This window comes from Mustela lutreola, chromosome 3 (genome assembly GCF_030435805.1).
Source record: "Mustela lutreola isolate mMusLut2 chromosome 3, mMusLut2.pri, whole genome shotgun sequence".
Lineage (NCBI taxonomy): Eukaryota > Metazoa > Chordata > Mammalia > Carnivora > Mustelidae > Mustela > Mustela lutreola.
The window spans coordinates 65,744,862-65,757,041 of record NC_081292.1 but is presented as its reverse complement, the minus strand read 5'-3'; the positions used below and the strand labels follow the sequence as shown (position 1 = coordinate 65,757,041).

Sequence of the window (12,180 nt, the reverse complement as noted above, 5' to 3'; positions counted from 1 at the left end):
TGGGCTTGGGTTGACCCTGACCCTCCTGGAGTAACTTGCTTGCAGGCCCCAGATCTGGGGGCGGGCCAGGTCGGTTGGAGACATCCAATCAGTGGGGCACGCATATATTTGCTTTGGTAAGTTGGAATTTAATTGGCCACCGGTATTGCTGAGGGAGGGTGACTGCAGTTTTCCCTGTTTGTTGCAGTCTCATTGGCCACGTGTGTGGGCGGGGCTCAACCGCCTCTATAAAGATTAGTCTGCAAGGCAGGCAAGTAGTGATAGTCGTCTGGGTAGTAGTGGTAGCGTTGGGGTCGTTGGGGTTGTTGGGATTGTCAGGGTCATTGGGAGCGTCATGGGCCTCAACAGGGAGCGGCCTCGCCTCGCGGCCTGGCCTCACCAGGTAAGGGGAGTGGTCTGGCCTGGCCTCCCCTCGCCGGGTAAGGGGAGCAGCCTGGCCTGGCCTGGTCTCGCCTCGCCAGATAAGGGGAGCGGCCTGGCCTGGCCTCACCTCAATGGGTAGGGGGTAGCAGCCTGGCCTCCTCTCGCCTCGCCGGGTGAGGGGAACCGCCTCGCGGGGTGAGGGGAACTGCCTTCCCGGGTGAGGGGAACCGCCAGGGTCCGTGTCCTGGTCCTCGTCGCCTCTTTGTAAGAGAGGGCCCCAACTGGTTGGTTTGATTTTCGATGCTTGGTGCGAAGTAAAGCTTTGCTTGACTTTCACTTTGCGTTGGTTTCATTCCTTTGATCACGGACCCCAACAGACTGATTACTATTAAAGAAAGCTTTATAAAAGCCAACAGGGCCTTGGCAAAACCTCAAGATTATGTGCTGAAAATTTAAAGGGCCACAGAGATTTCTAAGTCACAAAAATCAGTAAAATGAATTTTATGTAAATTAGATACTAATATTAGTGTCGAGAATAAAAAACAATTGCCATTTAGTTTTGGTCTGGGGGTAACAGGGAATAGTGATGATTGCAGGGAGGGAAGGGAACTTGTGGTTGCTTTTGCTCCAGGCTATTGCTGCCATTCAGGAATCTGGAACCTGGGTTGATTTTTTTTTTTTTTTTTCTAGTGTTTGAAGAGGGACTGTAATGATTGATTTTTATGTAAATGTTCTTATTAAATGGAAGCCGTTTAAACAATATCTTAACCAGTTGTGTTATGTTCAAAAATACCTCCACTTCTTTCAATCTCCGCTTTAGACTTAACTCATTGCCTTAAGTCAATGGAAGTTAAATATCCAAAAAAGATGGCTATTATTAATCTACTTTTATGGGTTGAGTGGTGAGGATGAGACGGCAGGAACTGAAATCACAGAAACACAAGAGAAAACCAAAAACTTAACAAAGTAACAAAAGTTGACAAAAAACACAATTCAGAAAAGTTTGCTTTTATTTTGGTACGTTATTGAAATCACTTAATAAAATTCTGATTTTTACTCTTCGTTCAATTTTATGCATCTCCGAGATTCCATTGATCATGGTTGTGGTTTTTCCTTCATCTTCTGTCCATTTTCACTAGTGGCTTTCTAGCCACCTCTTAACCACCCTTAAAATCTTGTGCCTTGTGTGTAGTTAGAGTACCGATGACATGCTGATCCTTCATGAATTCTTTCCCCTGAGAAGTCCTGAAGAGCACAGTTCTGTCATGCTGCCTTTTAACACATTGAGGTCAAACAGAAAACACTAAATAATGTTTTAATTATCCTCAAATCCCAGGGAAGTTTCAGCCCAGGAAGTTTAAAAAGTATGGTTGTATGGTGAAAAATTATCTTCGCCTAGATGTTGGTGATGTTAATTTTGGAATAATAGTTGTTTTGAGAAAGAATAAAACATCTTTTGTGGGAAATTAAGTATATATTAATAGGTTCTCAACAAATATGACATTATAAATCCTTTTGATTCTGAATCATGAAAAACACCAACATTCCAAGATTTTTTTGGTCTGGATATTGACATAGTGTTTGGTATCACTGTGATGTTTTTAGGCATCTATCTGAGTAACCCAGGGTGGCATATATTTTCTTTTAATGGTTTGTAGAGAGATAGATGCCCAAGAGGGTCAGTCTTCAGTGCTACTGAACAAGTGACAAGTGATTTATTATTCTCTCAGTTTTTGGAGTTTTATACGGATGGAATGTTGTCATGGCAATCTAGGGACAAACTAATATCTGTTCCAAAAGATGAAAACATGCTGCCCATACATTTTCTGTAGCATCATATAGTCTGATGGAGAACAGACATGCAAACTCAAAGTATTTTATAATTGTTGTTCATTGTGTCTGAGTTGAAACTACACAACAAAGGGAGCTTTAAAAATTCCGCCTTGTTTGAAAGGAACTTTAAACTCTGCCTAATAATTTTATAAAAATGTGGTGGACTTTTTACTTATAATCTAACGAAATCATTGTGGGACATTGCTAAAGCCCAGGAAGCCAGAAAAAATTACTTATTTTTATAATGTAGCCCAGAGATGTTGATAATGCAGATGCTTTTAGTCTCAAATTTGTGAATCTCCTTAACAGTGCTATAGGTATTTTAGGATTGTATATACCAGGGATGCTCAACTGCACCACTGTGGTGGTGCTGAGTCATGGCAATGTGGAGAGACATTTTTGGTTGTTGCAACTGGGATGGTAGTTGCTGTTAGCATCTAGTCAGTGCAGGCCATGAAACTCTTAAACATCCTACATGTAAGGACAAACCCCACAACCAATATTTTTCTGGCGCAAGTGTCCAGAGTGTTAATATTGAGATACCCTGGTATATGATGATGAAAAAGAAAAGCAATTGTATGATATTTTTATACTCTAAGTTGCTGATGATTAGATATATTCTAATATCTGGGAAGATAATACAATAGGGGAATTAATACTACACAGTCTGGTGGTCTTTAGAAACGAAGATCTAGTAAAGAAAATATTTTTTACTTATACCACTAAACTTATTGAGTGCTTACCAAGTGCTAGGCATTGTTGGGAGACACTGGGGAAACCCAAGTGAACAAAACAGATAGACTGCCTTCACAAAGCTCTGGTATGAATGTGGGAGACTAGTAAACTAATACATAAAATGGGACATGGAGGAGCAGGTAGTGCCATAGGGTAGATAAAGTGGAGTAATGGGGTAGGTAGGTAATGATAGAGGGTGGGAAAGGGAACACTTAGACTGGATGGCCATGAGAGACCTGAAGCTTAGGAGTGAGTGACAGCAGGAGGCAGCCTGATGAAGTGGGTTTTAGGCAGAGGAAGAAAGTTGTGAAAAGGTGTCAAGGTGGAAAGTAGGTGTGGCTTGCTGGGGAGGCGCAGAGAGGTGGCTGTGAGTGGGCAGTGGTCCAGAATGGGGAAGCTGGGATGAGACAGAATACAAGAGGAGGGAGGGGCCAGATCATGCTCATTTCTTTTTTAGGTTGAGAATATTCCATTGTCTGGACGCATTTATCCATTTACTTACTGAAGGACATCTTGATTGCTTCCAACTTTTGTCATTTATGAATACAGCTGCTATGAACTTCTAGGTGCAGGTTTTGTTATGGATAAATTTTCAGCTCATTTAGGTAAGTTCTAAGGAACACGATCCTTGAATTGGCATGGTAAGAACATTTATGGGAAGAATATGCCAAACTGTTTCCAAAAGTGGCTGTATCAGTTTGCATTCCCACCAGCAATCAGTGAGAGTTTCTGATTATTCGCCATCCTGCCAGCTTTTGGCACTCTGAGTATTTTGGATTTTGTCCTTTCTGATAGGTGTGTAGTATCTCATTGTTTTAATTTGCAGCTGCCTAATGACACTAGATTTGAACACCTTTTCATATGCTTATCTGCCATGAGTATATCTTCTTTGGTGAGGGGTCTGTTCAGTTCTGCCCATTTTTTAATTTCATTGTTGACTTTCGTATTGTTGAGTTTTACTTTGTACCTTTTGGACAATGTGTTTTTTTTTTTTTTTTTTTTTTTTTTTTAATCACATGTGTCATATAATTCTTAGGGAAATACTTCCTGGTTTGTGGCTTGTCTTCTTCTCTTGTCATTCACAGAGGAAAAGTTTTTAATTTTAATGATGTCTGGATTGTCAATTATTTTTTTCATGAATCATACCTTTGGTGTTACATCTTAAAAAGTCATCACCATCGGTGGTGTCACCTAGAAATTTTCCCCTATGTTAATTCTAGGCACTTTATGGTTTTGTATTTTATATTTGGGTCTGATCCATTTTGAGCTAATTCTTCTGAAGGATGTAAAGTCTGTGTCTAGATGATGATGATTATTATTATTATTATTGTCTTTTTACATGTGGATGTCCAGTTGTTCCCAGCACTGTTAGAAAGACTGTCCTTTCTCCAATGTATAGCATAGCCTTTGCTCCTTTGTCAAAGCTTAGTTGAACTATATTTGTGTGAGTCTGTTTCTGGGCTCTCTGTTGTATTTCATTTATCTATTTGTTCTTTAACCAAATCCATATTGTTTTGATAATGGCTTTATAATAAGCCTTGAAATCAAGTAGTGTCAGTCTTCTGACTTTTTTCTTATTTTTTAGTACTGTTTTGGCAATTCTGAGTCTTTTCATTCTCCATATAAACTTATCATTTTGTTGATACCCACAAAAGAACTTGCTAGAATTTTGATTAAAGTTGTGTTAAACCAGGTTGGGAAGAACTAGCATCTTGACATTACCAAGTCTTCCTATCCATTAATGTGGACTACCTCTCTCCACTTATTTAGTCTTTTTTGGTATATTTTTATCAGAGTTTTGTGGCTTTCCTCCTGTTGTACATATTTTGTTAGATTTATACCTAAGTATTTCATTTTTGGAGGTGCTAATATAAATGGTATTGTGTTTTTAATTTCAGTTCCATTTGTTCATTGCTGGCACAGAGGAAAGTGAGGGAATTTTGTATATTAACCATGTATCCTGCAACTTTGCTATAATTGCTTCTAAGTTCCAGGAGGTTTTTTTGTTGATTCTTTTGCATTTCCCACATAGATAATCATATCATTTGTGAATAAAGACAGTTTTGTTTTTCCTTTCCAACCTATATGCCTTTTACTTCCCTTTTTGTCTTATTATATTAGCTAGGAAATAGAGGACAATGCTGAAAAGGAGTGGTGACAGGAGACATTCTTGCCTTGGTCCTGATTGTAATGGGAAATTTTCTAGTTTCTCACTTTATATATGATGTTAGCTGTAGGGTTTTTTTTTTTAAGATTTTTAAAAATAATGTTGAGGACGTTCCCTTGTATTCTTAGTTTACTGAGTATTTGTAATGAGTGGGTGTTGGAATTGTCAAATGCTTTTTACTTCATCTTTTGATGAGATCATATGATTTTTCTTTTTAGACTGGTAATGTGATGGATTTCATTAACTGATTTTAGAATGTTGAACCAGCTTTGCATACCTATGGTAAATTCCCCTTGGTTGAGGAGTACAATTGTTTTTAGACATTTGTGGCTTTTATTTGTTAATATATTGCTTAGAACTTTTATACTTATAAGAGATATTGGTCTGTTATTTTCTTGTGAAGTCTTTGGTTTTGGTATTAGTGTGATGCTGGCCTCATAAAAAAAGTGAGGAAATATTTCTTCTACTCATGTCTTCTGAAAGAGATTGCAGAGACTTGGTGTAATTTAAATGTTTGGTAACATTTAATAATTATTATTTTTTTCAAATATGTGTAGATATGTTTTTATTATTACAGTAAGATCATTGCTCAGTTTTAGCACCTATGTTTTATATGCCTAAAACAGTGGTTCTCAGTGTGTGCTTTGCAGTTTCTTGGGATTTTGCAAAATCCTTTTGGAGAATATAGAAGGTCAAAGCTATTCTTGTGGTAATACTAAGACTAAGACTTAATTTGCTTTTTTCTGCCCCACTGTGCTGTTGCTCACACTGGTGGGGGAAAATCAGTCATGTGTAAAACTGCTGATGTTTTAGTGTGAATGGAGCAGTGGCACCAAATTCTACTAGGAGCTACTACATACTTCCTGGTCCTCCCTCATGAGGGAGTGACAAGGGGATGCCAATTTCACTTAAAGCTGTAAAAAATATGAGTTTGATTAAGTCCTGACTCTTGAGCATGTGCCTTTTTAATATTCTGCGTGATGAAATGGGAAGTATACCTAGTACTTCTGCTGCATACTCAAAAATATGGTTGTCTCCAGGGACTAGAATTTGTGATTGAGTTGCTATGGAACATTATATTTACTTGAAATAACAACTGTGAGATAAACTATGTTTCAGTTTCAGGGCACTCAGGCATTTGGCAGATACTTTTTTTCAAAAAAAGAATGAAGTAAGCTTTTCACCTCAAGGAAAACAACTAATAGTACTTGTTGATAATGATAAATTCAAGTTTGCAAGTAAACTTCGAGTTTTGGAAAATTTATATCTATGAGCTGGATACTTTCCTAATACCTACAGATTTTTCTAATGAGTTGGATACTGATATTAACTATTGTGATGGTGGGTTTTCTTTGATATAAAATAACAAAATGTGTTAACATCTTGAAGATATATTTAACTCCCAGTGAATCATTGCTAAAAAAAAAAAAAAAAAAAGTACAGCATCAAGCATATGTAATCGATCCCTTCAAACTGCAGATAGATTAGTTGGTTTTAATGCAACAGAGTGTGGAGAGTTCACTGATATCGTTGGTTTCAGATTAAAAGTCATGACTACCCTTTAAGAAATGACCACTTAATGAAGTTTGGTGTTGTATTAAAGAAGAATATCCACAACTATCTGAAAATGTTATAGCAATGAACATGTCTGTGTGACTTTTAAGAGTGATCTACTGTGCGTGCCTGACAGGAAGAGTGGGGAGGACAAAAATGAGTTGAAGGAGATAAATTAGTACATCAGAATTATAAAGTAAACTGGTACATTCTGAGAATGAAATTCATCGTGGAGTTTGTCTTACCCTTTCAACAAGCAGTGGCCCAGATGGGCAGACATGGAGGAAGGGAATTGCTGTTTTCTCTCTCTTTTATCCTCATGAGTTTTTTTCCTTCCTTCTACTCTCTTGGTAGCACATTTGTGACATTTTTAGCTTTCTTAAGCTTTAATTAATATATGGCATTTACCCCGTTTTAACAAATACATGGTAGGAAAAAAACAAAATGGAAGAAACTGAAGAGGAGATGAAGAATTCTGTTCTTGGTGTAGGGAAAGAGAAGCCCCTGACTGCAGTGAATCTAGGAATGTGTTGTGTAATCATTGTTAGCTGAATGCTGGCAAACTGAGTTCATGCTGACACACCCGCAAGCTGGAAGGCACAAGAAAGGGTAACTGTGAGCCTCACCTCTTCCAAATGCAATGTAGTCTGTCTTAGGTCACTGGTCTCTGCATCTCCCTAGCCTTCAGACATATTATGCCCCGTTTATGCAGCCCATATTTGAGGTTCATGGTCCAAACGGTATCCTCTGGTATGATGATCAGGAACACCAAGTGGCAGATCCAGAGGTTATTGTGAAGAGAGGGAGCTGACATAGGGTTTGAAAATAAAGAAGAAATAACTGAACCCATTTTTGCTATTGAGACTCACTTATTTCTTCGCGGTCTGTTTCTTTAGTCTTTGGAAGAATAAACTCACAGGAGTGTTCATCAGATGTGGTCTCTATACCAATTGCATCAGAATCATCTGGGGAACTTACCAACGTGCAGATTTCTGGGTCCTCAACTAGTCTGCTGAGTCAGACCTTCTGGGGATAGGGCAATCTGCAATTAGAAGAAACTCTCCAAATTTCATGCACAATAAAAAGCTTGAGAACCACTGGCATTACAAGCTTTTTCCAGTACTTACTTTCAATGTATTCATATCAAAGTGAAGATGACCTAATTCTGATGAAACTCTGGACCAATAAGAATTAATGAATGCAGAGATAAAACAGTGTATGAAATCTCTCATGTATTTTTGTATTTAGGTATTAATGACTAATTGGAGAAAAATGCTCCAATTACAAAGACTGAAAGGACTTTGTAGATGCTGGTTTTTACAAGAGGATTCTGAAAACATGTTATTTTTCTTTATCTTAGGGAAAGAAGACTTACATGTTTTGTTAAGAATGTCAGTTTTAGTGATTTTGTGCTCTAGGCAAACTATCTGAAATCTGACTGAACGATGTGTATAAAATGAAGCTCTTAGAAAGATAAATGCCTCATCAGAAATGTTAACAATTTCCAGGTTTTCTTTCATATACAGTTAAACAAAAAGTTCCATGTTGTCACAGAGGCTAAGAAGATAAAAAGTCAGGTGAAGATACAGTTTACTTTCTTAGTTTGTATGTGCCTTTCTAACTCATATTTTGATCCATTCGTACTGTCTCCTTACTTTAATTCATGGGCTTCAGAATGTGATTGAGTTTAGCTCCTAAGAAAAGGTTTATAAATGTAGAGGTGAACTTTCGGTTTTGCTTGCATGAGAGGTTACCTGTTTACTGTGTGGTCAACACGAAATGTAAACTAGGCGACTACACCACCATGTTATTTTAAGACTAAGTGGAAAGAACTGATGGAGCCTTTTTGATATGAGTGTACAAAACCAAATCTAAAATTAAAAATGAGACTGATAGTGATTAAAATGGGCAAAGTCAGAAATTTGAAATCTCTTTTCATGAGTAATTTTACTTAACTCTAAATAATAGTTCAAAAATCATATCACAAGTTTCCAATTAAAAAAACAAGGACAAGACATCCATTACTTTCTTATTAAGTTTATTTAATTCAGCCGAATTATTTCATTCTGTTGAGGCTGTTAGTATTGATGTGGCTTCGTAATTATAGACTGAAACATGAACTAATTGAATCAGGAATAGAGATGAGTTTGAAGCTAATGCTAGGAATGAGGTCCTATGGCTCATTTTTTAATAGTTTTGCTTTTCTTTTTACTAATGTTACAGTATGCTCACAGCCAAATATTCTGTGCATAAGGAGGTATACAAAGGTCACTTTAACCACTGTTGCATTTTGATATGTGCTACATATTTTTTCTTAGTATGAATGCACACTGCCATTACACAAGTATATTTATGCCTATATGCTTGTGTGTGTAATATGTATTTGTGTGTACATATAAGTGTGTACCTATCAAGAAAGCTGTTTGATAAATTTGTTCATGAAACAATATTTTATAGACATCTATTTACACATATTTCTATGAAATTTTTGTCACATTCCACTTATGATTATAGTTCTGCATAGTATTTTGTAATATGCATGTACCATTATATAAATGATTCCCTTTTGAATGGGCATTTATGTTGTTTCCAATGTTTTCACTTTTGTAATTAATATTTCATCTTATCTGAAAAGTTTTCTTGAGATAAATTCATGGAGGTAAGAATTTCTGGGTTAAAGGGTATGCCCATTTAAAATTTTGAGATATATGGTCAAGTTATTCCCAGATATGTTGTGCCATTTTATACCCCCCCTTTTTTTAGAGAGGGAAGGGGGAGGGGCGGAGACAGAGGGAGAAAGAGAATCTTAAGTAGGCTTCACACTCAGCCCAGAGCCTGATGTGTGGCTCTGTCTCACAACTCAGAGATCAGGACCTGAGCTGAAATCAAGAGTTGGATGCTTAACCAACTGAGCCATGGAGGCGCCCCTGTGCCATTTCATATTCTTACTCCAGTGTGCTTGAGGGTGATTTGGAACATTATGAGCAATACTGGGCTTTCTTAATCTCTTAAGTCTTTGTAAATATAGCATGTCAAAAATGGGATTCTTACTTTAATCTTCATTTGTTTGATATAGTATCCAGAGGTTCCTTGGAGACTCTGTGTGCCCTGGGGATTGATGGGCTATGTACTCATACCCCAACTTGGCTGGTAGTACTTGAAGTTCTTAAGACAGACAGGGAAACAATGATTTCACCTGGTTACTAGGTGGCTAATGAGCAATGTCTTGAGGACACAAGTGACTGCATGGAAAGTCACTTCTCCTTTTCCTTCCAAACTTTCTCTTTTAAGGCCCAATATAAAAAGCTCTTTCTACTCTTTTCTTCGTTTGCAAAAATAATAGCTTACTTGGTCATGGGTCCAAGTTTAATTAATGACTTATTAAGGAGAGTCCAGATCTTTGAAATACTAAGGAACTTTTCTGTCTACCATAGGGCTTTGGAGAGCCCTGACTTGATCCCAGAAATGCAAAATCTGGCTTTCTAAAACTTGGCAGGGGGTAGTTAGGAAGGGAAGGGAAATTGTTTCATTCCTTCTTGAAGAGTCACTTTCTTTCTCTCTTTCTCTTTCATTCTCTATCTTTGACTCCCTACTTCTTCCCTCAGTCTTTCTCAGTCTATCTTAGTTCCAAAGGATCACCTTGGAATTTCTGACCCCTTCCCTTTTTTAAAAATCAGAAATCCCATTTTTCATTAGATTTTGGTGTTTTGTACTTCACAAGACTTAGAAGTTTAGGAAACATTTGAATCCTGTTTACCACAGAACAATGAGATTGTGATGGATAAATTTAGTTCATGTATATACATGGTCACTTTTGGTCTTGCCCCCAAATTCTGAAGGATATAATTCCCAGGGAAAAACCACTGTGAACCAGGGTTTCACTTTTTACAACAAAACTATTATTCTCAGTAGTTATTGGGTTTTTAAACTCTGGCTTCCTACAAAAAATTTAGTTCTAATCAATACCCTGTTATTTTACTAACCTAATGTTGCCTTCACAAAATCTTTTTTTATTTGTTTGTTTCATGCAGGCATTCTTACAAGAATGAACCAGTGTGCAGCATCAAAAATTGATAAAAATGTAACAAAAGAAACAGTAAAGGTGAGGAGGCATAGTCAGCCCTTAACCCAAGTACACATTCCCTTTTAGTTAAAATTTCTTCTGTGGGATGTTACTCTAGGCTTTTCAGCTTCTCCTCAGTTCCACTATAAGTTCTGCTCCAGTTACTTGTGTGGGCAACCCTGAGATAAAGGGAAAGAGGGTTTGGGAAAAGAAACAGAGACTGATAAGGATGGTGAGAAGACATGGAACAACTTTCTGCCAAGGCCTTAGGACAGTTTGAAAAGACTCCTGACCAAGAACCTCAGTGTCTGTGAGCAGGGGGGAATAGAGCCCTAAGTGGAAGAATTGCCAGATGTGGCTTAGGAAGGCAAGGGTAAATGATTTGAGTGGTTCCGTGGTACGGATAATGTCTGCATAATGTCTTCAACTCAGAAACACATGTATAAGCCCTTCCTTTTAGGCTGCAGGAAAGGAAAATGATGAAGGGTTTTGTAAAGGGGGGAGGAGGTAAATGAAAATTAATTGCACTACATTACTATTCATTTAAGCTGCCTAAATTATTATTGATGTTTATTTTTGGTGCTGATTTGCTGTTTTATTTTACAAAAAATAAAAAATTCCCAAGGATTTTTATAGGCTCTTCTGACTATTTTTTCATAAATTAAAAATGAACTTTCAAATTCTCTTACCATGGGAGCATTTTAGTTTGTGTGCTTTAGGTCTCAAGCAAAAGACACTTATTATTCAAATGACTTGGAGACACTTCAGCTCTCAATTGGGGACTCCAGACAGAAGAGAAGGTTCAGGACCTGTGACTCAGGGAGGTCGATAAGATTGCCAGGTTCTGTCTAGCTCTTCACTTTGCCATTCAGGTTATCCACTTTGCCCCAGGAATGGCTCCTCTCATCCCTGCAAAATGACGTTGTAGCTGTCCAAGCTATCACTTCCAGACAGCACCTTTCCAGAGGGGAAGCTGTCCATTCCAGGATGCCGTTCCAGAACCAAAGAAGCCTTTGCTCTGAAAAGCCTACCAGCAAATCTGCCTGCACTATGTTACCTGCTGCCCATTCTCACTAATGGGTTTGGGACTGTCATGCTTGGATTTAGTCACTCGGGCTTTTCCTGAGAGCCAGGAATGGGTTCCTGATTCCCAGAGCTGTGTAGGAGTAGAAAGGATGTCCAGACAAAATTGGTCCTCTGTCCTCTGGGTGGGTGGAAAGGATAAGCATGCCCTGAAATTTTCAGCTTGGAAAGAGAATACCATCCTCTCATGGACTTTTTTTTTACCTGCTTCATTATTGCACTTATATTTATTTGTAGATGCTGTTCTCAAACATTGAAGATATCCTTGCTGTACATAAGGAATTTTCAAAAGTCGTGGAAGAATGCCTGCATCCAGAACCTAACGCTCAACAAGAAGTGGGAACCTGCTTTCTTCACTTTGTAAGATCAATTTCTGTTTATT

General features: G+C 37.9%; 1 protein-coding gene across 1 annotated transcript in view; it reads left to right on the top strand.

The window, feature by feature from the left end:
- The first annotated feature begins 3,101 nt into the window (after positions 1-3,101).
- The window catches only part of LOC131827844 (phosphatidylinositol 3,4,5-trisphosphate-dependent Rac exchanger 2 protein-like), a 50,520-nt gene continuing 41,441 nt past the window's right edge, over positions 3,102-12,180 (top strand). Inside the window, exons 1-4 of the mRNA XM_059168850.1 lie at positions 3,102-3,106; positions 3,481-3,536; positions 10,684-10,754; positions 12,036-12,158. Coding sequence (XP_059024833.1) covers positions 3,102-3,106; positions 3,481-3,536; positions 10,684-10,754; positions 12,036-12,158 — 255 coding nt within the window. The remainder of the gene's footprint in view (positions 3,107-3,480; positions 3,537-10,683; positions 10,755-12,035; positions 12,159-12,180) is intronic.